This window comes from Corella eumyota, chromosome 1, assembly GCF_963082875.1.
Source record: "Corella eumyota chromosome 1, kaCorEumy4.1, whole genome shotgun sequence".
NCBI classification, from domain to species: Eukaryota; Metazoa; Chordata; class Ascidiacea; order Phlebobranchia; family Corellidae; genus Corella; species Corella eumyota.
In genome coordinates, this window is record NC_137490.1 from 16,499,962 (window position 1) to 16,525,880 (window position 25,919).

The following is a 25,919-nucleotide window of genomic DNA, read 5'->3' on the forward strand; positions in this document are numbered from 1 at the left end:
TATTGGAAGATAAAAAGATATGAGTTTTGTATGCCTTATTGTATATTATTACAGAAATGTTCAAGGTTAAAATTTCCACTGATTCTGTCGTGCCCTTGATTAAGGCTATGAAGGCGATTTGGAATCCAACTAAAAAAAATAAATGAGTAGGGAAACTATAGTTAATTACATCCTAAAGTGTTAAGACAACCTAGCTAAGTTAAAAAGAAGTTTCTTTATTTGGAAAATTTTTAATCGAGGATAAACTTATTTACTAAAAATAAATAAAGTTAGTGAGCCGTATAATTTGTACACAAATTGTAAAAAATATTTAAATTTTTAACTGAAACGTGCTCACGAAAACAAAGTTTATATTAGAAGATAAAAAGTCAAGACGAAATCAAAATGGTAAAATATTTTAAAATCTATTTGTTAAATTAAAAAAAAATTATTGTTATACATAAATTGTGTTGTTTGTCTGTATTTGTACTGTATCTAAATCACTTTTTTGTTGCTTAATTTTGCAGACAGACAGACTGACTGGCAAAAATATATCTTTATTCTTGATGTAGGAAAGTTGAATGCGCGACTTAAACATAGAGTAACATCAGTTACTCTGAACCAGTCTCGAGTTGCCAGTGGCAGTTCGGGATATTATAGATTATAATTGCCCGATAATTAAGCTGCTGATTGAGGGCTGGCTCAGCAGGAGTTCATATCGTTTATAGCGCCTTACTCAAGGGTGCAACAGCAGGAGATCGGTGGGGGTTGAACCCACAACCTCATGTGTGGTGTAGCAAATGTTCTTACCACTACACCATGCTACCTTTCAGCCTTTACACTATGACTACGCTATAATTTTTATTACTGTTTTTTAATCAACAAATCGTAATGCAGTATTTTAGTTTTTTATATATTATGTGTAGGATAATCAAAGTGATGAAGAATCTGAACCTTTTTCTGATGTTGATCCACAAGATTTAATCGATTCACTAAAGGTAAACATTTTTCTTGTTTTTCAGTAATTTTTTTAGGTGGTCTAGTTTTCTGTAATTGAAAAATTATATTTAAATTACTTTAATTTTGTATTTTTAAATTATTTTAACTTTTCTTTCAGGGAATGGATGACATGGATGCGGATTTATTCGGGAGCAAAAAAGCAAATCCAAAAGCTACATCTAAAAATAGTAATCCAAACCTGGTAAATATTTATTTGAGCAATTTGTGATGAAATTAAATGCTAACATTGCTAAGTATATATTAATTTTGATCACCTAAATTAAAATCTTGCATTTTTGTTTAGTTTACACAATTTAAATATATTTTGTAAACCATTTTTTTCCATTAATTTCTTTTTAATATTTAGAAAGTTTCTGATTCTTCATTGAACAGGAAAAGCACAAATCGACTTGACAAGAAAAAAGTTAGTTTTCATGAAAGCACTGATGTTAAAAATGATGGTAATTTTTTGTGATAAAATTTATAGACTATTATATTATATATATATTTTTTTTAAGCTGTTGTAAAAATCTGCTTTAATTTTTGTGCTTTTATTTCAGAATCTGCTTTTATTTTACATAAAGTCTTTAAAAAAACTTTATTTCTGAGTAGAACTTGGCTTTGATATGGATGATCCTCTTGGAGATATTTTATCAGATGGAGATGATTCGTTTGAAGAGGTTATGACAAAAATGAAACAACCTTCCAACCTCACTGACAAATATTCATCCTCGAAGAATAAAAAGACCTCACTAGTAAAACAAACTCCAATAAATGGTATGGTTATTTGTGTTTTTGAGTTTATAGTATCATTATCTATTTTAAAAAGAACTTGTAATTTTGTTAAGGATTAATTTCAAAATGCTCTTTTTTATACAGCCTGCCTAAAAGATGTATTTATTTTTAAATTTTTTTTTAATTTTGAAATTGTTTTAAACAAAAAAATATTTTTTAGATGAGAAGGAAGATAGTTTGTTTGGAGATGATGAAGACGGAGGATTAGGAGCTTTGGGAATTGATGACGACAATCCAACAACAAACAACAGGTAACTAAATTTTTGAAAAAAATTCTTACTTTTTATGTGTTTGGTTATTTTGTTTGAAATTAAATAATGTTAATTAAATTTTATTTAAAGCACTAAAACTTCGATGGCAAGGTTGGATGATTTGTTAAAACCTTCAACAAATAAACTTGGAACAAAACGACCAAACAGTGGAGAAAGTAGAAGAGGTTTAAAATTTGACAAGGATGGCAATTTTATTAAAGGTAAATTATGAAAAAAAAACTTGCAATGAAAAAAAAACTTTTTACTGTATTAAGTGAAAGTGCTGTTAAATGTCTATTGTATGCTTGAACATTCTTAAATGGGCCATTTTTTAATTTAAAAAAAATTTTTAGATTCCTTTAACAAGTCTGCTTTAATGAGCGAATCAAATACTTCAAATAACGTTAAAGATGTTAGCTTTGGAAGTTATATGCCTTCAGTTGGATCTAATAAAACTAATGGAAGATCTCAAGACAACAAGTAATTATAAACTTACACAGTTTTAATCCTCGATTTTAAGTTTAATATTCAAATTTACAAATCATTTTTTTTTTGTTTTAGAAAATCTGATGACAACAATTTTTTTGATTTCTTAAACAAGGATATAGACACACCCACTACAAAAACTAAATGTAGGTGTTGATGTTTTATTTTGTTGTTTTGGCATTTAATAAAAAGTTTTTGTTGTTTTGGCATTTAATAAAAAACATAATTTTGATTTTATTTTAGCTGAGAAACAAACGTCAAATATGAAACCACAAAGTGCACGAAACTCTCGACATACTTCCGGTAAATCTACCACAACTCGACCAAAATCAGCTGATTTTCTGGGGTTGGGAGGCGAAGTGGATCTTGACTCTTTACTAGGAGATAGGTTGGTCCAAACAATTTAATATTAACTTATTTTATAAATATTAATTTAATATTACTTTTTATTTTATAAATATTAATTTATTTTATAAATATTAACAGTCAACAGGGAAGTGTAATTGGAACACCAGTAACCCCACAACCTCAAACTGATGCTTTCATGACCTCAACTAAGGTTCATTTGTGTTGTAAAGAAAAAATCAACCTAACATTTTTTTACAAAATATTTATTCTTTTACACCTAAAAAATTGTTTAACTAATTTTGTTTTTTAACTCAGAATCTTGATGATGATCTCAAACCTCAACTTTCCCCACTTCCCTCTCCAGTCTCAAAGCGACCTCCCAGATTACGATCTGCTCCCCTTAACTTACCTTCATCAAGAAATACAACCTTACAAGATAGTGACAATTTTGAACAAGATGTGTTAGGGTAAACCTTGTTTAATTTTATAGTTTTTTATTTTCTGATTAGCATAGGAATTTTCATTGTTAATATTAATATTAATTGTACAGTAATTTTGTTTTTTAATCTACATTTTAAAATTAATTTAAGGGCAAGTGGACCACTCAACCCACCTTCTATCGTTCTCCAACCATCTAAAAACACAGAAGAACCAACTACCAGACAAACTCGCACACCACGGAGAATGATTCCAGAGGAACAACCATTTCAAGTTTCAACTCCAATAAGGGAACCAACTGTTATGGGCAGAAGTAGGCAAGGTAGAATATAATCTTTATGGATTTTCTGTGACAATGTTAAAATTAAATATTTCTCTTAAAAAAACTAATTTGGAGTTTTTGTTAATTTTTTTAGCAACCACACCAGCAATAAATGTTGGTTACAACCAAGCACAAACACCATCTTACCAGCAACCACAAACACCATCCAATCAACAATTCAATCCAACATTTCAAACCTTGCAAGCGGAATTGGATCACACCAAAGCTTTGTTGCATGAAACTCAACTCGGATTTCAAAGAGATTTGGAAATTTCTCAAACCACTTATGATGGAAGAGTCAAGGTAGATTTATGAATTTTAAACTTGTTTTCTCTAAAACTTAAATGCTATTTGTTTTCTTTATTCACAGCAAATGATTTATAAATGAAAAATATTTATTAAAGCTTTTAATATGATTCCTTTTAGATCCTTCAACAATCAATGGTGGACATTCGATCCCGAAGTGAGCGAGAAATTGAGAGCATCAAGGAGTCGTACAATGCAAGGTTGGATGCAGTAAGAGAGCAATCCAGAGATGCTGCATTAGAGGCTGCTGGAAGAGATTTGGTGGAACAAGATGAAATTAAAAGGTTGGATTTAAAATCCAAAAATAAAAGCTTTTATTATACTTCATGTAATAAAACTGTTTTTTTCTAAAAATAAAATAAGAATACTTATGGTGGTGTAATTATAAAGATTGTTAGAAATAAAAAGATTATATTTCTTGCAAATATTAGCATAGTTACACATATTTAGAGTTTCTTTTGCAGTTTTTAAATTTATATACTTCTTAATAAAATGTAACCATTTATTTTTTTCTTTAAAACTTCAGGCTTCGTGAACTTCACCTGTCAGCAATTGAAGACACAAGATTGGATTACGATCAACAAATTAAAAGATTAAAACAACGACATAAAGATGATATTGAAGCTCTTAAAACATCTACTACTTATGTTAGGTATATTTAAAAATAATTATAAAAAAATTCAGCCAAGTTAACTTAAAATGGTATGGTTATATTAAAAATTAAAATTGGATTTTTATATTGAGTGTTTTAGATATTTTATTTAATTGAATAGTTGAAATATTTTATGGTTTTGTTTTTTTAGAAATATGGAAAATATGATGGAGAAAGTTGAAAGTTCAACTCAACTGATTCAACAACTTTCATTCAAATATGAGTCAGCATTCAACAACATGACCCAGCAAACTGAGACAACGACACAAGCACATAAACAAATGTTATCTGGTCAGTCTACAATTAATTTAATAATTTTGAATATTTAATAAATTTTGTAACGAAAAAAATTAGTTCAGGAAATGTAACTTGTAAATATATTAACTTTTTGTAGTTGTTGAAAATCAATTAAGTCAAATTCAAAGAAGTAATGAACTATCTCAATCTTCGTTACAGCAAACCATATCAAGGTAGAACTAAAACACTTTCTTATATGTTTGTCTCTATAAAATATTTTATACTTATAATATACAAAAATCACTTTTGTTTTAGATTAGAAGGAACGATATCTCAAATGAACCAAAGGTTTGAACAACAACAATATACTATGCAGGTGATATAACTTTGCAACTGTGAACTGTTTTAACTTTGAGAATTAAACCTTAAATAGTTATTTTTTAATATACCAGGCGGAACAAAACAGACTTCAAAGCTTACAAACCTCGATGGAAAATGAAAAGAAACAAATGATGCATCAGGTGGCATCTGAAAGAGATTCGGCAAGAAAAGCTCATGTTAGTAACTTAAGTTTAAAATCTTGATATGTGATATAAGAATGGGAATGGTCTTATACCTTAATGCATTTTTATATGCTTTTGTATTTTGATCATAGAATGAAGCAATGGACTTACAACAAACTCTTCAGCGGGAAGCTCGTGAAGACCGGCAGCGGTTTCAACGAAAAGAGGAGGAGCAACGAGTTTCACAGCGTGCACTGGAGGATGCTAGAAGTGCTGAAGAGGAGAGAGCGGCTCAGAGGGAAAGGGAGCGACTCAATGTTACTGAATCTTTGAGTTGGGATCGATCTTCACTTGCCGAGAGATCAGAAAAAATGGCGAGTTCTGAAGCAAGGTTGAATGTTCTTCAGGACGAGTTTAATCGTAAGAATTCGGTTTTGATTAAAAATGAACGAGATTATGAGGATAGATTAAACATTCTAAACAGAAGGGAAAAAGAAGTTAAAGAAACAGAGGAGGTTTGGGATGTTATTTTTTTGTTTTAAAAAGTTTACAATATACAGAAATTATTAAAGTTTTCATTTACTAGCATAGAAGGTATGCTTACTTATTATATATCTTATTTTAATTTTTCTTTTTCTTATTTTCAAAATTTGGGAAAATATTTGAACAGAGAAATGCAAAAGCTATCAGTGATGCTGGTCATGCCATGGATGAAGTGAATCATGTCAAACAACAACACAAGTCACGCATGAGTGAACTTCATGCACAAACTGAGGAACTTGCTCGACAGCGACAACTACTAGCTGAGGTACAATTTTAAATTTTATGTTTTTTTGTAATTTCTTAAACATTAAATTATTTTTTTTACTTATTAAACATACAGGAAAGAAAATTATTAGTTGAAGACCGATTAGAATCTACCAAGCAAGCATTTCTCCCATCATCAGGGGCATCACCTGGCCCCTACAATGCCCCCACCCAACCTAATTTTCGCCCCCAATATGACATGACCCCGACCAAGTTATTGGTGTCAGATTTAAGGGGCTCAACATCACAAAAGAAAACTGATGCTGGGACAGTTCTATGGCAACATTCAGCACAAAAAGTAAAATTTTAGTTTGTTTAAAATTTCTAATTATATTTAAACTTTAATAAGAATAATATAATTTTATCAGTTTTTGGGTGAATTTATTTAATTTAATTGGTTTTTAGATTGTCTTCGATGTTTTATATAATTTTATTTTTTTGTTTTAGGACCACGATTTCTTGGAAGACGAACAACATTTCTTGGAAGCCCTGAAACACACCCCCTATCACGTGACCCATAGTTCTACGTCATAATTCAACGTCTTTGTAGTTTGGGTTTTTGTATCAATTTATTTTTATAGATTTTTATAAAATTGTGTAGTATTATATTTTCATATATTTTTGTAGTAACTGTGGTAGCTCCATTTATTTAACTGTGCCAAACTATTATTATTATTATTATTAAAAGACATATATTTTTATTGGAAATTTTTGTGGCATCTTAAAACGATAGTTATGGTAGAAGGTAAGTATTATTTACCAGTTTTTATAAAATAAACATGGTAAATATGGCAACTGTTTTTAATGATAAACATGCCATATACAATTCAAATTATCATTTGGCGGTAAGTATTTTACTACATTACTTCTTATTTATCAACGGTAAGTGAGTAAGCGTTAAGATATATTGTACTGTCTATGGGTTATATAAAGGAATTATCTTTTTTTCTGTCCCACTCATTTTAACGTTAAAAATTAATTTGAAAAAACTTTCTTCGACCCCTGGTATTGATTGATGATCGACCTATTCGTGAAAAGCTACATTGTGACGAAACACATTTACCCATTGTGACGTAATGAAGGTCTGACAGATCAGTTGGAAGTGTAGCGATGAAAGAATTGGGTCCGAATATAACAATGCAAAATTCGTTTCGCCGGGGATCGAAACGTTTTCACCCTTTCCCCATTTTCCTTTATCATCCGTACCTGTTTAGGCTATTTTGCTAACCCTGTGTTGCTTTAAGGGTTAACAAAAATAAATGAGGACTTTCACACAATACAGTGTTTGGAATCGGGGTTATTGGTATTAATAGAATCTTTTTTAGTTTTGGTAACGCTATGGTGCCGACTTGGCTGCTATCTAATAAATGAGTTTTCTCTTTTTTTTTTCTTTTATTGGTTAAAAATTTCCATCCGGTTGGTTATAACTAACACGAAACTGGTCTTAACAAGTCCATAAGTTAACAAAAAATGTCAAATTAGCAGGAATCTGATTGACAAGTTAAACTTTTCGTGTCATTTTAAATTAACTAGCAAATATATTTTTATGTTTACAACAAATCCTATTTAAATGCCTTAGAAGTTAAAGTTTATATATCCTGAATAGTCTTTATTTTAATATTTTTTTAGTTGGGACCATTTTAAACCGTTAATTAAAATTTACAAAAACCCCTTTTTTAAAACAAACAGTAGTAGCCGAAGGGAACTAATTTATTTTTTAAATCATTATCCCCTACTTCCTACACCCCCACCCTATTATATTGTGTTGCGCTCGTGCGTTAAGGTGACGTGGTTCGTTTCAACTGTATCGAAAATGTCGCAAGTCGGTACTCGGGTCACACACGCTTCTAATTGACCGTCGTCACGACCCGTACGATTTGTGAAAGTTTTCCACTTACATTATATCCTTCAAAATTTGCTCGGACGCTTTGTTGTCAAATACCGTCGGAAACCGAGGCTTTGGGTTTTTGTTTAAGGTAACACGTGGGTTTTATTTGTTTGGCGATGGATGGTGTTAAGCCGTTGTGACGTTTTGGAGGGCGTAAAATCTTAACCCCGATTCTCAAATATTTTGTCTTTCTGCACCTAGTATATTGGTGATTACTGATTTAATATTTACATAACTATTTTTTGTTTCCGACCGATCTCTAAAGGCATTCTACTAAAATAACCGTTTTACAATTTCATTTCCAGCGAATTATTTGAACTAAAACAATTTGGTCTAAATTAGGATCATTTTTAATTTTAAACCGCCGCTTGATGGTGCCAAGGAGTTGAATTTATTTTTGTTTTTAAAATAAAAAGTTTATAGTACAAATAGGTTTTTGTATACCTTACATGTTTACCGTACACACAAACACTCGCCAAACCTAATTTAATCGTCTTTACATCACAATCACATATATTGTGACCGAATAGAAACAAAGCTGCTGGGCGGGGCTAAATTCTCGGTGAATTGAAATGGGTTTTGGGGGGAGGGCCTTAAGGATTTGATTTCTTTTCTGGCTTTCGTTTTCCGCTGAAAATCGATAGCCGGTAAAACCTGTGAAAGGTCGCTTAATTTTCGAATTAAACTAATCTCAGGCTTTATTCTGTACTTAAAATCTAATTTACCCATATAGCTACATGCTTATTTTTATAAATAATAGTAAATTGTTAGTAAAACCATTTGTAAACTTTTGTGTTGGTGCAAATTTATGAATATTATATAAATTTGGTAGTTGGTCGTTTTGTAGATTTCAAATTTTTTATTGTAAATAAATTTTTAAATAAAATTACGAGTTGTGTTTTTTGTAAAATTGTCCTAATTTGCACATGTGTTAAATTATGAGTAAAACCGAGCAGAAAAGTTTGCTAGTTTGCCTTTAGGCTGGATCTTGCTTTTCGCTTACAGATCCTATTAGCTCGAAATATCAAATTTCTTAAATGAAATTCAACCCTAAATCTCGTATCAGCTAATACTCGGCCATGTGAAATATTTGCCAATTTTTTAATAACGTCATCGATCTATAAGGACCCGTTGTTGTTCGGTGTTTAGAAGATATTAATTCGAAGTTTTATATTTTGTCTGTTAAGTATCATTTTAATATCGTAGCAACAATCAATTTTATAGCTCAACGAAATGTATTTTGTTGTGCTTTTACGAATTCTTTGGAAGCCGCAGCGTCATAAAGAATCTATAAACTTTAATTATGACGTCACATTCAAGAAGGCGTTCTGTCTTTATTTCCAATACTCATTTAATAATATGCACTCCTCTCAAGCAATTACGACTTGGGTTTATATCTCGATTGTCGAGCCTAATAATCGTATACAAAAGTCTTATCTCATTTTTTTCCGTGCCTGTCCGCTTTAATGGCGGCCTTGAACAAAGAAAATTGTACCAGTGGCATTACACTAATTGACAAACGATGTTTTTTGATTCAAACCCTAGCCTTTACAGCGACATCAAAAGCCAAAATGGCGCGCGTTTGTGTACTGCGAAGTATAAATCGTTTCTGGTTTTCATTTTTAAGTATCAGCAAACGGGCAATTATGACACCTGTTTTTATATTATTTTACCCTGTTATGTAAACGGCATAAACAAATAAATTAAATCTGTTTTGTCCATAAACATTGGTCAAAAGATTTGGGTTTATACAAAAACATTTTTGTCAGTTCACAAAAGATGAATTGTGTCTAAAAGCAGATGTTGTTAAATGGAGCTATTTTGTGGTCACACTAACGCTATGCTTCAAGACGATTTTATTCTTAGAATATTATATCAGAAGCTTATGAATGAGTAATGTAGTTGGCAAATCATGTTATGGCTGTCAAGTTTGCATGTGTGTACATGCCAAGGTACAGTTTGGGATACAATCCCTACGGGCATTTAGGCAAAGGGTAATTGAAACCAGCGTTTGATCAGACTAAAATGACCAGTCCTTCTGTCTACTTGGTCACTGATTTTTAGTGGATAAGCGAATATTGCTTGCTGTAATTTCCCGATGTTATCTTCTCGCCTTGCTTCTAACTGAAAATGTCGTCACCCGGTTAGGCTAGGCGACATGCGCGCAGTTCTCGGGAAATTTGCTTATAATTTAAAAGCGGGCCTACGCTTTGCAGCATGTACAGGTTAAAAGGTTGACGTTTTTATTCGCGTGTGTCTGAAGGCCAATTATTCTTGGCATCAACTCACGTTTGAAAATCAAGAACAAATTATATCTCAATCAAATCGTTTATGGATATTATGATAAATGAGTTCAGTAATTTACCTAAAATTTATATTTAGTTAGAAGTAAAATCTATCAAATACTTCATTCAACTTTTTTATATATATATATTTATATGTAAATTTATTTTCATTAAACATCCATTTTTATTGCCACTTAAACCGCCGTTATGCTTTCAGTATGGCTCCAAATGACACCGAAATACCTCCTACTACACTGTACTAAAATTGTTTAGTTTATAAACAGGATGAAGTTGTAGTTTTATCTATGCATGCTTTTTCAGCAAACATCTGTACTCCTACCTTGTAGCACAGTCACAACATAATCCTACGACAACAATAACACTACTAGCTACTTTCTAGACCGGCTAAACAGTCACTTATGTTTTGATTTCGCTAGTCGCGTGGCAATGTTGTTACAGCAGTAACCTAAGAAGTGTATTATCGCATCTAATTATGACGTCTTAACAGGTTGATCGGAAACTGCTTGTGATTGTAAATAAGGCCGGATTCTTATCCAAATAAACGCCGCCTTTCGGCTGTTTTTTTAGTAAATTTGAGCCTGTGTGATGCTTCTAGTTTAACATAGCTTAGTTTGCTTGTAAAAACACGTATTTAGTTGTTGTGATACTCATGTATTTTGATCCGTTAATCTTATCTTGTGGCTGCCTAATACCCGCTAATGACATGGACACATCATTTTCCTAGACAAACTTTATTTCATTAAGAAGAAATTACATAATCACATACCTCTTAAAATATTATTAATTTGTTCTAAATTGTTGCTAGTCTTGTTTTTTTCTGTGAAATTTTATTTTAGAATAATACAGTAACTGTTTAAAAAGTTTTAGTGACTTAATTTTGTTCTTAATTATATTTTTTTAATGTGATCCTAAAAATTCATCTTTAACCTATATTGTAACCTGTAAATTTTAATACCACTTCGAATTTGCACAATTTTCGCCTTTCCACATATTTTCATAATTGATCAATTTCTAACGAGCTTTAAGTCGACAACGATTCGCAATTCGAAGATTTTCTGTCAAGGATTTTTTTCGAAATTCGACCAAAAAACAACAAACAAATCATTTGATGGCTACAAATTGTTACCGTCGTATCATTTGCTTTTTCGGTAGAGCAACCATTTTAAAGTAAACATCATAGAATTGGGGCAGGTAAGACTAGCCCGTAATTCGGTACGGGTCATGCCAATAATAATTGTTGGCAATTTTTACGTGGGAACTTCACAATTTTCGGTATTAAGCTTCCTGGAGGCTTAGCCAGTGTTCGAAATTTGTTGTAGCGCCACTCTAATTGAACTTGCACTACAAACCGGATCGTTTTTTAATGTAAACCCAGCCAGCTAAACCCCTAGTTAGCGATCTAAATTTAAACCGTTTGACGCGGATGTGTTTAACGGTGCGAGCCTTGTTAAAATTCCACACGACATTTACTCGACGACAACAACAATTAAGTCGTTTTAATTTCACGGAAATTTATTCGACAACATTGCCAACCAACGTGGGCAGAAATCTTCTGTCTATTTTTGGAAAGAAATTGCAGTTAAGATCCCAGTTTGCACATACTTGCAGTGTTCTGTTTACTACCAACGACAGAGGAAGTTAATGTTTATTTGTTTGAAGATTTTAACGAAAAATCCTACGACTTCTGTTCCAGAAAGAACAAGAAAAAACGAGTAATTTTTCTTCCGGAATTTGGCGCATACGTCATTGCCTTATTTACTTTGGGATTATTTTGGGTTTCGAAAAATCAAAATATTATGATATTGCCCAGTCTTGATTTTTACTACGTTGTTTTTGTTTTGATGTGTCTAAATTTGGATCACAATTTCTGAGTGTTAAAAAGGTTTATCTATTTACTATTATTTATTGTAGATATCACGCGTCTTCTAAAAAAAAATTTAATTTAAATGTTTAAGAAGAGATTGCTTCAAAATTTATGTAACTATCGACAACAACAAACTTTAAACGGATATTACAAAACGTAGCTTTCTTTCTAAGTTGTTACAATGTGTCAATTTTTTTAACATAAGTGGTCGAATTTACTGATAATATTTTGGAATGTGATTTTGCAATCATTGGGCAAAACAGATCATTACAATAATCTGTAAGGCTTGCCGTTATAACCTGTGCATATGAGGGAGAAATATGCTTATAGTAATAAAGCCGAACATTCGATAACAATCTTCAGATACAGCAGCTTGTATCGTACTAGCATCAAAGTGAATTTGTTCGTGATATTTTCAACCTTATTTTACTCCACTTGCCCTAACCTCAAGATTAACCAGCGATGTGAAATACGTGAAACGATTTAAAGAAGAACTTAGCGTATGTAGTTTTTCATTACCAAAGTAGAAAAATTCCTATTTGTCCATTTACATCTAGTTATAAATATTTAACACGTTTTTCCTCGAAATTTCCCTTGCTTGATTTTGTATATCTGAAGCCGGCGTCTGCATAGTGCATTTTGTTCACATATAATTTGTTTGAAACCACAAAAGAGTTTCGAAATTTCATATCAAATTGTCCTCATCAATTTTGAGTTATGAACATTTTGACTTTTACTCGCTGGGCCTCGAAGTGATAAAACTTCAATTTGTAATTTCGTTTACGGCACTGGAAACAGGTTCGCTGTTTGATCAAAGGCTACCTCGACCCGGATTTGATTTTATCAAAACGATAAAGAAAATGTCTCACCCGTAAACAATTATCGAAGCCCAAAGCCTAGGTTCTGACATCGTGCAAAGAGCTTTAGCGAGAAGTTACGCGGTCGAGGTTATCGCTCATCTCCCTACCAAGCGAATTCGACTTTGAAAATTTGAATAAGAATCTAATTGGGGACTTACTAATACATCATGCAAGATATGACATGATATCTGAAATAGGTTTTTATTCGAAAAACCAAACTAATTTTGTTTGATTTATTACATATTCTATAAAAATACTCAAATTGTTGGTAACTGAAGCATGCTACTTTGCAATTATTGCAAACATTTTTTTTTAATTTTAAATGTATCCTTTTTTCTATTTTAAATAAATTTATTTTTTGAAATGTTAATGCGGTTGCAAATTTTTACTCGTGTTTAAAAACTAAATTATGGCAAACGCATCAATTAAACTTGTGGTCAAAATATTAGTTTATTTGATCGCATTTTTCGCTTCATTACTAACTTATTCTCACGAGTATATCATCCTCATTTACTATGAGTCGACTCTGCAGGTGACATATCGATATAAATAAACAAATAGAGTCTCGGTTTGAAAATGAACTCAATCAATCTAACCCGTGCTAGGTCAAGTTTTAATCGCCGTCGCTTTGGGCAGGTGGAAGTCGATATCTTAAATATTAATTTCTATTTCAAATTTTCGCAACTTTTTATTAGGCCAAACTTTAGAGATTTTTAAACCAACTTTAGATAAATATGAGATATTAAAAAGTGTTGAAAATCAAAATTTGACCTTTAAATTGCTGATGCTTTTGGACTTAAAATGCTTTTTAAAACAGTATATATATTGTTTTGTCACCCGAAAACTTGTGCAGAGATTTAGCGTAAGCACCTGGTATTTTGCTTTAACCGAGGTGATGTCACGTGCGGACAAGATTAAACTGAGATGCTAATAACTGTTCATTTTGTTTCGCGATCAAATAATAACCGCGTGATGCCATGGCGCGATAAAACACCTAAAAATCTTTTTGCACTTTAATGGCGATTTTCTCCTTTACCTTATATGCGTTTTTGTATATGCTCTTGTCAAACTGAAACCTCTGGCATGGTGAGGCATACCTGACGCGATTAGTGGCCTTTATTTGTATACAAGTGCCTGTAATTTTAACACAGCAATGCCTATACCTTGGTTTTACTCGCGATTGTGCCATCTTTTTTGGATGTTTTGACAAAGAACTTGTATTTCCGTTTATGTCAAAAGGTTACTTGTGCCGTCGTTATTTTGCGATTATGCAATTCGCTTGCAAACTTTTGTAGGTTATAAATAGTTTTTTATGCAATCTATGGAATCCAAATGTCTTCTTGGAACCATATTATAAACGCCTTACCGACTTCTTTTTTACCAAAACTCAATTTTAGTTTATTTTTCGCCGGTTTAAAAAGATATATATATCTCAGAAGGTTTTTGTGTTATTTCTAAGCAAATCCTTCCGTTTTCGGGTAAACTTTTAAGCAACTAAAGGATCAGATTTAACCACAATGCACAATTTGTTTCGGATATCCTTTTTTATTGTTCACCAGGTTTGTTTTTCATTGCACCTGCCTCCAAGTACTTGACCTTGTATTTGGTTTCGATCAGTGACGTCATCTTTTTTTCAAGTCTTTCCAAATGCAACTAACGTTTGTTTTAAAAGCTTAAATCCCCATGTAGGCGGGTATCAAATTTTAAGTGAGGCCAAAAGGGTTAATAAATCGTATTTTTTCTACATGTAGTCATTTATAATATATCAAAAACTAGGACAAAGAAACTAACCTAAAGTAGGCACAAAAAATTGTAAAGTTTTGGAACGACAGTTTTTGAATCTTCGTCTAATGGAATACGGTTTAGAATTTAAACAGAGTCCGTAAATTTCTATAGAGCTGTAATTTATTTTCTTCTGTTGATCCATGCTTGAAATGCTGCCAATATGGCATTGTGTTCTATTCTCCGTTGGCTTTGGAAAAGTTACAAAAACGTTACTTCGTTCTATTATACGGCGACAATATATTAAATAAACATAAATATAAATATTCTCTCGCCATTTCACGGCGTTTTTAACATTGGAACTGAAGCGTGTATCGGGAAAAGTTAATCAAATCAACGCCTGCTTTGTTGAGTTTGTATTTTAACAGTTTTCCAAACTATATACTAAAGTTTGTTTGGCTCAATATTTTTCAACATCAACAGAAATTTAAAATATTTTCTATGTGGTATTTTGTGTGAAATTGGTTTATATTTTCCAAACCCATTTGGCTGAAAATATTTTTTACTACTTCATGGAAAAAAGCCTGTTTGTTAAAGTCTAATTTAAATTGGTCACTCAAATAGAGAAAAATACCACAAAGTTTTTAATTTGAATATTTTTAATAATTTCTTAGCACATTTGGTTGAAAATGGATGAAAACACATACGATAATTTATTACAGCATACACGACACTTGATCAATATTTGGTACGCCACCGTTACTTTATAGGTTATCTATATAGTGCGATTTTCCTTTCATAAAATAAGAAACACAGTGAATTTAAGAAAAAAAAAACAATGCGAATAGTATAACAGCCGACTAACATATACACACACACAGTCAAGTTTATGAACACAAAAGATGCTTGAGTATAAGTTTGTAATTAGAAAAAGTACGTCATTTCTCGTTGGAATAAATTAAATGTATAAGGAAGGGTTTTCATGAGCAATATTTCTGTGCAAGCAATAAAGAAAAATAAAATTCATGCGTAGCATGTGATATAAGTTCAACTGTTATTTAAAAAAATTGTAAATTACAAAAAAAAATTAACTTGCTTCGTCTTAAACTGAAAGGTAATTTTAAATAAATAGGTCAAAGCTTAATGTTTATTAGTTTTTATCTAATTGAAAACCCATGTTTATTACACAACGTCAGCAATTAGGCTGGGTACACGAGCTTAATTCTAAAGATGACAACAATATGTTTTAATAAAGTTATGTAAGTGAAATTACAAGGTCACTTTGAATTCCCGTGTTTCTGCGGCCATGATAATGTCATAAGCTGCTCCTGAACGCCGTTCAAACGCTCTTAGCAAATGATAAAGCATTTTAATTGTGATATGATCGAACTGTTAAGCAAATGGGCGCCGAATCGAATTTGGGAGAAATAAGAAGGCGTCGAACCTCGTAATTTCCCGATGTCAACTTTAGATTAACTCGATTCGGGACGGCCATTATACATCTGATAACAACAAATGACGTATTTGTCTTTCATCTGGAATACAGCCGGAAAATCTATGAGTTATAAATCTACGCAAAAACTATAACATTAACCCGCATAAAATGGCGCACACATCGACTAAATAGAATCAAAAAGCATTGTCTACTATAGAAAATTATCCTAATATGCTATATCACACATTTTCAGTCAATATGTGACGTCATATAATTGAAATCGTTTTTGGCTTCACTCTCGCCTACTTAGATTTTGGCCCTGGGCACATCACGTATGCTTCTACGGCTTGCTTAATGGGGTCGCAAATCACGATCATTTAGAGTAATCATAGGCGGGAAACGCTCGACGCGGATTAGGAAAAGGGTAGGGCGGGCAATAATAATTTGCTTGCATTTGTGCTGAACTCGGGTAGCCATGGACCGAAAAATCTTGACCGGTTTCAGACGGATTGGAAATGTCGGTATGAAAATGATAATAAGCTGCTCCCGCTTGCTGCTGTTGTTGTTCGTGATTGTTATATTGTAAAGGAGAAGACACATTCGTAGTTTGCTGTGCTATAGAAGGCGGTGCTAGCGATGGAATTGACACTGTTGGAATAGCACCCGGATACCAAGATTCCACTGGTACGGTTTCAGCATTTGGCGAGGGTGAACTGTTATAATTCCCGCCTGACGGGTTATCTGCTCCTGGGGTTGTCTCCGGGGTGAAACTGCTCATGTGACCTCCGAAATCTGTGCTTGTTGGCGACGCTGTGGGCTGAAGTAACGGCTGGTATCCTGGTGTCAAGTGATACTGATGCAAACTGTACGGCCTTGAAATTGTGACATCATAACCTGGCTCGCACACTAGGCCCGTAATACCGTTCGTCCTTGGCGAATCCGATCTCGGCATGGCAGGGGCCTCTTTAGTAAGACTTATCATTGGAACATTAAGAGGGTTGCTATTGTAGGTTAGTTGAATTGGCATGGAAAGATCGGATGGTTGTTCCGCTGAATAGGGAGACGAATCGATTGGCTCAATTTTGGTGACTGGTTTTTGGAAAGCCGATGTTTCTTTGGAGTGGCGTTTGGATAAGTGCACAGGTTCCTCTTCGCCTGTAATGGAAGTGTCGTCACAAGAATCGCTTTTAGATTGTTTTGGTGGCGAGAGTTCGCAATCTATGTCGTTTGACAAACCGTCAGAATTTTCACTAGATAAGTTTTTGGAATCAATCTAAAACAGAAAGAATTAGTAAGACACATGCAAACTTACTTGTAATGATTTTTTACTTTTCACTTATATTTTATCACAGCTAAAACATAATAGAAGTAAGCTATTAATATGTTAACAGTTATTTAAAACAGGAAAACATTAACGTTTTTTTACTATTTACCTTTCCCTTCTTTTCCTTCGGACCTCCTTCATTTTTCTTTTTGAAACGTTTTCTACGTCGCAAGTAACTTCCGTTTTCAAACATATTGTAAGCATCTGGATGCATTGTCCAATTACTACCTTTACCTGGCTTCTTATCGTCTCTAAATAAAAATAAAGTGTTATACATCAAAATAAAATAGAGATACAAGTAATAACTTTCTTTTACAGTCCTTATATATACATAAATCTGTTTGTGACTTTAAAACTGCATATTTTTTAGTAGTTGTTTTTATTATTAAGTTTTTGATGTGAAGTTTAGATAATCTAAAACGTTTTTATCTCGTTTGTTTGGTTATTACAAAGGGCGTGTTACAAAATGGCATCGATTTTTCTAATCAACATAAAGTGTTTGTTACCTTGCGATTTTCTCAAAGCATTCGTTCAGCGAAAGGTTATGGCGAATAGAATTTTGCCAGCCTTGCTTGTTTTCTCTATAGAACGGGAACCTGTCCATTACCCATTGATAAATTCCGTTCAATGTAATCTGCCAATGAAAAAAATGAAAATTTATTTGTTATGTTTTTTTAACGAATTTTATTGTCAGTTGTGAAATGAATCGTCGTCGTCATAAGCTCATAAAAACAACGCTACAAACTAACTTGTGATAAAAGTTATAACAATTGAATCTTTATTATTATTATTTTTTTGTTCAAAAAACTTTTGTTAACTATTTTTTGTTAATTTTTTTTCGCACTAACGTTTCGTCGCCTTTGGTAAATTAAATTCACGAAAATCAAGTTTTAAAATAATATTTAGACAACTTTGAATCGAATGATTCAAGGTGGAAAAGAGTATTGTTTATCCTAACTTTTCTCATCGAATGATTCAAAATAAAAATTTATCATTTTTATTCCTACTTCTTAGTATATAGCCAATTAAGTAACTTAAAAGTTGTTTAAATTTTTTACCGTTATATCTTACCTTCTTATCTGGTGCATTTTGGATGGCCATTGCAATGAGAGCGATGTACGAATAAGGCGGCTTAACCATATCCTTGTTTTGGTGATGGTGCCCGTGTACCCCGTGATGCGAGGGGGAATAACCTGATGTAAAACTTCCATGCGGGACACCGTTGTACTGGTCTGAGCAAGTCACCTGATGCATGCCTAAATATATAAATAAAAAAATTTATTAATATTTTTAGTAAAGATTTTTAAATTGACATTAGTATCTAGAGTATTTTCCAGGCAAGTTATTATTCCTATTTTTTATAGAAATATGCATAAAATATTTTTATAATTTTACACAGAAAAAAACTTCTTTATATTTTATTTAATTTTTTTAAATTCCTTTCGAGCTGCTATTTGTGAAATTAAAAAATAAAATACAACCGCGTAATTTTACTATTCAAAGTTGGTATAAAAAGCTGCCAATCAATGTTTACAATTAATATTTACAACCAAATTTAAACCTGGTTTTAAAAATATTTTTGTATAACAAAGCCTTAAACTTTAAAAAACTATTTTCATTTTGGCCAAAATTTTTTTGTTAAATTCTTTTGCTTAATTTATTTAAATTAGTTTATTTAAAACGCAAAGTTTTTTTATAAGGTTAACTTTTATCAGTATACGCGTGGTATAAAATATAATACACACCCAACATTTGCGTTAACTTAATCCAGAGATTACATTACCACTGTGAATAGAATTACAAGATATTTACACTTCTACTTAATTTTCGTTTTTTTGTTCTCTTATATGCGATTAATTTGAGATATACGTGTGTTACGATGTCGCTGATTGATAATAACACGAAGTTGTTTGTTTACGCAAACGGTGTGAAAAAAAATGTAAATAAAAACAATAAGTAATACTAATAGGGTAACATGTCGTTTTTTTACAGTATTTTTGATAAAAATCACAAAATAGTTTAAATAAAAATAACTAAAAATATTAAAATACTATTTATAACTTTTGTATTCATAAAAATAACTTTAGGTTGATTTTTTCTATGTTTATCAATTTTTTTAACCTTGGCCGACGCGTTTTACAAAATGGCGGACAACGTTTTTTCGGAATTTTAGTTGAATATTTTTAGAGTCAGAAATTCGGGACGACGTTTAGTTAATTGGGCTATTATACGAGCCTTTAGCTTTATATTGTATTTTGAATATACTATCACTTAAAGTGAGTCATACTGATTATAATCCGCGTGAATATTGATAAACTATAAATTTAATCCCAAATATGTAAACCCTCAAAATTTACTCATAGCTTAAGAAATCACGTTCACAAAAAATCACTAATTTAATTTTGGTATTAAACTTGACAGTGATACGTTGATTATGACATCATAATTGGTGTTATTGTGCCCATGTTAGTCAGGCTCGCGAAAGTTACGCTTCGAATTTGTAATGAAGGTGTGACGAATTGGCCGATCAAAACAAGATCGAAAGCTTTCAAATTTTACTGATTGTTAGCAATATGTTTATGTGCCGCAATTAGGCCTACACCACGTGATAACAGTTTGTAATGCACATTCCATTGGTTTTATGATATTAAACATTTCACATACCTACCAGGAAAATTAACATGTGATTGACATATCAACTATATAACGTTGCCTATATTGAAAAAAAATACCTAGCTTATGTATAATAGGTTGGTCTTAATATAGACTGCTTTTTACAATGGAGCAGACAACGAAAAGCGTTGGTGTCGGAAAATGGCGTTTTTCCGATGACGTAAGACCCGGTTAAATCTTTTTCGGGTAAAGAGTTGAGGCATATACTTTAACCAAATTTTAATTTTTCTAAAAGTATTTTCTGTTACATTATATCATGATTAATATTTTTCTAATTTTGCAATAATGTGTTTTGAATCTTCACTTACATTTAAAGCTTTTTCAAAAAGGAAAATTAATGCATGTAACACTTTAAAAACATCACATAAAAACACAGAAAAATGGATTTTCGTTATCTGCCTGTATATTAAACAAAACATGCCAAAATATCAAAGGAAAAGTGATGAGAATTCATAACAAGGCGGCAATGAACTTATAATGTGGTAGCCATGTTGCGAAATTTAAAGGGAGTTTAAAAGTTAAATTCTAACATATTTACTAAAACAAAAATATACACAAATCAGTTTTTCGAAAAAGTTTAAGTTGTAAATTTTAAATTGACGGTATTTTGCCAACTAGTTACTGTAGTTCGATTTTTCCAACTACAGTCTTTCTGCCTAAAACTAATAATTATCCGTAGAATATTAACACGAATAGAAAATTCTAAAATTTTTTATGTGTGAGCATTTCGAGCGTAACCACAAGTCAAAAAGCAACTTACCAGGCTTGACTTAATATAACACAAACGGAAATTGATTTCTCTGTTTAGAAACGTTAAAAACAGAGTCTTGCCTATATATTCTTCACAAAAGGGTGACGTACCATTTTTCCTGTCAACCTCATTTGACAATAATAAGTCACGGTATACTCCTTACTTAATTAATCAATATTCAGACAAGTTTCATTATTTTTAAATCGAAAGTTTTTTACTCACGTGACACGCTGTTAGCGTAGCCCGAAGAATGATAGTAGTTGTTGTAATCGTCTGGGTGTGCAGGGTGTCCTGAATACATGCTGGCGGCATTTGTTGCTCCGACTCCCGGTAGAAGATCACCGTTCGGCCCGGGGTGCGAAGGGGTTTGGTAACGAATTTGCATTGTCATATTTAACAAGGTATTAACTAAACAGCACTATGTTGTGAATACCGCTCTGCAAAAACAGTTACACTATAACTCTCATAACACTTATTGCTGGTTTTTATAGGACTAAGTGTAACGAAACTAAATAAAACTATTTCCTTTTAACACTGCCGATTTACAGTACGAATTTGTCGCAAAAACAAGTTGTTGTTTTGATTGCATGTTGATACTGGTTGCCTACGCCTCTGCTACTGTTCATTTTAGCCCGTCGAACTTTTCTTGACCTATGTAAAAAAAAATCGAAGAAAAAAAATCAAACGCGAAAAGGGGCATGCGCGCTAGTTGACGACGCTCTATAATCCAAACAACTTACAAACGATGAGACAATGCCGCTAATGAGGCAATAGAACAACTTTATTTTGACAACATTTAGTACGCCACGTGCCTAACTACACCTGCGAACGAATGCAGTTTCACACGAACAAACTAAAATGTTGACATAACAAACTAACGCTGCATAATCCCCTGGCAATGATCTAACTTTCAGTATTATCGAACATTAATTACCCTTTTGTTTTAAAATAAGAAAGTTGTGTGAAAAAAGTCACACTATGTTCATGCGCTGAAAATTTTGGTGAACGTTTTTATTGTGAAGTTAGTTACTCGTTATTGCCTAACTGAAGGATCTATCTTTATACCGACAAACTGCCTACAACCCTGCGTTAAATACTTCCACGACTGGGATATATTCTTGAAAAAAATCGTCCCACTGATTTGTGCCTGTTCCGTTATAAGTTTAAACAGCAGAATCTGCAAAATAAGAGCGCAGCACTCTACCACCAACATGCGGTTATGTTTCATGCGGTTATGTTATTTTACGATGCTAATTTAATACACATTTACTTAAGCTGATGATTTTGAGTACCAAATTTATTTTACATTTAATCAAATTATTTTTTCGGCATGAGGCGATCTTTTTTAAGCCCATGTCCCCAAGCTAAACCCCTTGCGCGGATATACGCACTTCCAGAGAAATTGTGGGCTAAATAAACCGTTAAAGAAAATAGTCGCTTAGTTTAGAAATCTTCTTGATGACGTCACGGAAAGTAGAATACGCGGGGGCAATATTGATATCCTCTGAATTGGTTATTAAATTTTGATGCAAAAGGGCACAAAAAAGTCGCCGGAAGCCTGCTGGGTATTGGGATTTATTTTTATATTTCATATTATGTCATTTTTTTTTGATTTTTTGCGCATTGATAAAAGTAAATAATAAATACGATATACAATTAATATTACAACAATGCGACGGGAAAAAATGACAAAATCAAATTAATGATTTAAAACATGCCAAAAGTATTAATGTTTGCACAAAAATTTTATAGTATATTCTGGCATGGTCACCAAACCCATTTAAATATATTCTTTATTAGAATCTGTGTTTTTACGTTAAACTAATTACATTTAATTAATAATGCGATAAGGCAATTTATTTTAAATTCTTTTTGCATAATAACATTTTTTGGTTATAGAATTTTAGTATTACCCAAAGATTTAATAATTAAAAAAAGCTATTCGATTTTGTTAAACAAACTTTTTGTTTAATTTGCCTCACAAAAAAGGTTGTGTCTTGATTTTATTTATGAATAATACTGAAACGGGAAATCAACAAAATAAAGATATTGCGATATATTAGTAAAATATATTTTTAATATGAAACTCCTAATCACAAGCACATTAAATTTAAAAGCACATATTAAAATGCAATTCTTATACATTAGCTACCTATACATTAAAAAGTGCACTATTAATCATAAAATAACACTTCAATCAAAAATGCTTATATTACCCTTAGTAAAAATGGCTTTATTATTAAGGCATTAGGAAAACAATCATATTAATATTAATTAACAAATATATAAAAAATTCAATCTTCACATATATCTTTGTATATTTTTAAGAAAAAAACATTATTTTTAAGGATATATCTTGCATAGAATGCTAAGTTAAAAAAAACTTGATATGCAATAAAATAGATTCGATAACATGAATCAATTGATATACTATTATAACATAGTTTCTTATCTTAAGGATTGAGTTCAACTAAAAGTATATCATGATCACTTTTTAAAGGCAAAATGGCAATATTAAAAATGCAATACTACATATTATAACATTTATTTAAACTACACAAAAGGCACTGACTACACTACTCACATAAAAGATACAAAACATTAAAGAAATTTTAATCGGAAAAATGAAAGCAATAGTTAGTGAACAATGAGCTAGATTTGTTTTTAAATTAGTATAATAAGCAATTTTTACAATATAAATTTTAAATGCTATTTCGGTTTTAAAATATTGCCAAATTCAACATAATAACACAACATTTAAAATAATAATATATTTAACCAATGACAATTTTTTATTCTACAAATAACTCCGGAGGGTTAATGATAAATTCTTGAGGCACATCCAAGAGTTCTGGTACAGCAATTTCGAAAACTTCCTCTCGCGCATCCAGAAGTGGTTTGGGATTAATTAACTCAAACTCTCTTGATGCCATTTCTATTTGAGGGTGAATAATATCAGTGTAGCGAATGTCAATCTCTGGAACACTTTGTTCTAGTATTTCATACAAGACCTTCATAATAGGAAGACTATGCTCAATCTCAACTGTTCTTAGGTCAATCAAAGGAATGGAATGTTTCAACGTGGTTGGAGTGTTAAAATAATCAGGTTTGTTATGGATAAAAATAACAGGTATCTTTGCAGATAACTCAGGCTTTGAATGTTCCAAAGTGCTTTCAATTTCGTTGGATAGAATTGGAATGGTAGCTAGCAATGTAGATTCAATTTTGTTTGATAACTCGGGGCAACTTTTCTCTAAAATTGAAGATAATTTATTTGACAACACTGGATTTGATTTGTTAAATTTAGTTTCTGTATGAGTTGCAAGCATGGGCTTGGACCACATAAACGAAATCTTAGCCTTCTTTGATGAAAATGCGGCCTGGCCTTCCTTACTGATAGTTATATTCTTAGGATTGTTTTTAATTTTTGGTATGGATTTTGAAAATGTGACATTTTTTGGATTCTGAACTAGTTGTGGTTTGGAAATTTGTAATTTCGTCCGGCTTGGGTGGTTGCATGACTCGGGAGTTTCCCACGAAAACTCTTCTTTGCTTTCTTGTTTGATTGGGTCTCCAACTTTCAAAGTAAATTTATTGCTGGCTTTTTTTGGAGCAGTGATGTGGTAACTTTTCTTTACCTGTAACACAATTTTGTATTAATACGAATTAAAAAGTATATATTTCAAACGAATAAGTTTATTTTGAACTGACCTACAATAAAAAACAAAATGACTAATCCACCTCTTTATGTATAAATCATAAATATGTTAATACCTGTTTAGTTGTGGGTGTTGTGATGTAAAATTCTTGGAAAAGTTTTGAAAGCTCTGGTTCATTAATTTCCAACTCGGTTTTCGTTACTTTTAGATCAGGGGGAAGATTCAATTTAAATTTTGTCTCTGAAACATTTTCCCTTCCTTCATATGGATTGTAAGTCATGTTGCATGAAAGTTAAACAACATTTATAACCTATTCATACATTATCCCTTTTATAGAATAAAGATTTAGTTAGTATGTTGAATACAAAAATTTAAATTAAGCATTGTGCACTAAAGTTAGTGGAAAAAATTTGGCACTTTTTTAAAAATTACCTCATTAGTTACATGAAATGAAAAGTTTTTTTTAAATGTTTTGTTTTAAGATCCTGAAACATTAAATTTCATATCAACAATAGACTCAATCCCACAGTTTACAACATCCCCCACCACAACTGGTCCCACACCCTCAGGAGTCCCAGTTAATATAACATCCCCTGGTTCCAACGTCATAATTTGACTTATGTAATTAATAAGAAAGGGAATGGAAAATATCATGTTATTGGTGGAGCCATTTTGTCGACTTTCTCCATTAACTTTAAGCCATAATGTAACATCATGTGGATCTTTAATGAGATCTTTTGATATAAAGGAGCTAATTGGACAAGATGTATCAAATCCCTTTGCTAATGACCATGGTTTTCCAGCCTTTTTTGCCTTATCTTGCCAATCTCTTGCAGTCATGTCTAGAGCCAACACGTATCCTCCAACATGATTCATCGCTTTGTCCTCTTCAATATTAGATCCTCCATGCACTATTACAACTCCCAATTCAACTTCATGATGAACATTGGAGCAACCATTTGGTATCTTAATATCTTGACCTTCGCGTACATAGGCCGATGTTGGTTTAAGAAATATGAGTGGTTCTTTGGGAATAGGATTCTTTAATTCGGCGCAGTGATCTTTAAAATTGCGACCAACGCACACCACCTTTCTGCCCCATTCCCAAAACTTTGGAAGACTTTTTGTAACAGACATTTTGTTGTTTTATCACAAAACTTTTAATTTTAATAACAATAATCTAGCTAAACAAAAACTTTTAAACAGGCTTACAATATATTTACAAATAAGTCATACACCGGCAAAAGAAATAAACAAAAACAAAACAAAAATAGGTATTCCGGGCCCTTACTGGAAATATCCGGTACCTTTTCA

General features: G+C 31.9%; 4 protein-coding genes across 4 annotated transcripts; 1 reads left to right on the plus strand and 3 right to left on the minus strand.

Moving 5' to 3' along the window:
* The first annotated feature begins 324 nt into the window (after positions 1-324).
* LOC145756988 (uncharacterized) lies at positions 325-6,824 on the plus strand. The gene is made up of 24 exons (XM_082572408.1): positions 325-387; positions 906-977; positions 1,097-1,180; positions 1,346-1,439; positions 1,591-1,755; positions 1,934-2,024; positions 2,115-2,245; positions 2,378-2,504; positions 2,586-2,656; positions 2,754-2,898; positions 2,997-3,069; positions 3,174-3,325; positions 3,449-3,618; positions 3,713-3,921; positions 4,045-4,208; positions 4,451-4,576; positions 4,728-4,867; positions 4,971-5,046; positions 5,129-5,189; positions 5,266-5,370; positions 5,469-5,831; positions 5,987-6,124; positions 6,200-6,421; positions 6,571-6,824. The coding sequence occupies exons 1-24, from the start codon at positions 385-387 to the stop codon at positions 6,655-6,657; spliced, it is 3,069 nt and encodes a 1,022-aa protein (XP_082428534.1). The 5' UTR covers positions 325-384; the 3' UTR covers positions 6,658-6,824.
* An 8,627-nt stretch (positions 6,825-15,451) lies between these two features.
* On the minus strand, positions 15,452-21,954 carry LOC145750973 (uncharacterized). The gene is made up of 5 exons (XM_082567045.1): positions 21,169-21,954; positions 18,594-18,778; positions 18,029-18,156; positions 17,632-17,773; positions 15,452-17,471 (listed from the first exon to the last, which is right to left on the minus strand). The coding sequence occupies exons 1-5, from the start codon at positions 21,335-21,337 to the stop codon at positions 16,572-16,574; spliced, it is 1,524 nt and encodes a 507-aa protein (XP_082423171.1). The 5' UTR covers positions 21,338-21,954; the 3' UTR covers positions 15,452-16,571.
* Positions 21,955-23,098: 1,144 nt separating this feature from the next.
* Positions 23,099-25,009, minus strand: LOC145748930 (uncharacterized). The gene is made up of 2 exons (XM_082564995.1): positions 24,721-25,009; positions 23,099-24,584 (listed from the first exon to the last, which is right to left on the minus strand). Exons 1-2 carry the CDS (start codon positions 24,883-24,885, stop codon positions 23,739-23,741), a joined length of 1,011 nt encoding a protein of 336 aa, XP_082421121.1. The 5' UTR covers positions 24,886-25,009; the 3' UTR covers positions 23,099-23,738.
* Positions 24,940-25,835, minus strand: LOC145748946 (oxaloacetate tautomerase FAHD1, mitochondrial-like). The gene has a single exon (XM_082564996.1). It carries the CDS (start codon positions 25,740-25,742, stop codon positions 25,083-25,085), a length of 660 nt encoding a protein of 219 aa, XP_082421122.1. The 5' UTR covers positions 25,743-25,835; the 3' UTR covers positions 24,940-25,082.
* Between the last annotated feature and the right edge of the window lie 84 nt (positions 25,836-25,919).

Bases quoted from the DNA above. Each gene is read 5' to 3' on its own strand.
- LOC145756988 (XM_082572408.1), top strand. The intron at 3,070-3,173 runs GTTCATTTGTGT...TTTTTAACTCAG, and splicing joins CTTTCATGACCTCAACTAAG to AATCTTGATGATGATCTCAA. The intron at 4,209-4,450 runs GTTGGATTTAAA...TTAAAACTTCAG, and splicing joins GAACAAGATGAAATTAAAAG to GCTTCGTGAACTTCACCTGT.
- LOC145750973 (XM_082567045.1), bottom strand. From the start codon at position 21,337: ATGACAATGCAAATTCGTTACCAAACCCCTTCGCACCCCGGGCCGAAC. The intron at 18,779-21,168 runs GTGAGTAAAAAA...TTATATATTTAG, and splicing joins CTACGCTAACAGCGTGTCAC to GCATGCATCAGGTGACTTGC. The intron at 17,472-17,631 runs GTAAATAGTAAA...TTTCTGTTTTAG, and splicing joins CGAAGGAAAAGAAGGGAAAG to ATTGATTCCAAAAACTTATC.
- LOC145748930 (XM_082564995.1), bottom strand. From the start codon at position 24,885: ATGACTTACAATCCATATGAAGGAAGGGAAAATGTTTCAGAGACAAAA. The intron at 24,585-24,720 runs GTATTAACATAT...ATTGTGTTACAG, and splicing joins CAACACCCACAACTAAACAG to GTAAAGAAAAGTTACCACAT.
- LOC145748946 (XM_082564996.1), bottom strand. From the start codon at position 25,742: ATGTCTGTTACAAAAAGTCTTCCAAAGTTTTGGGAATGGGGCAGAAAG.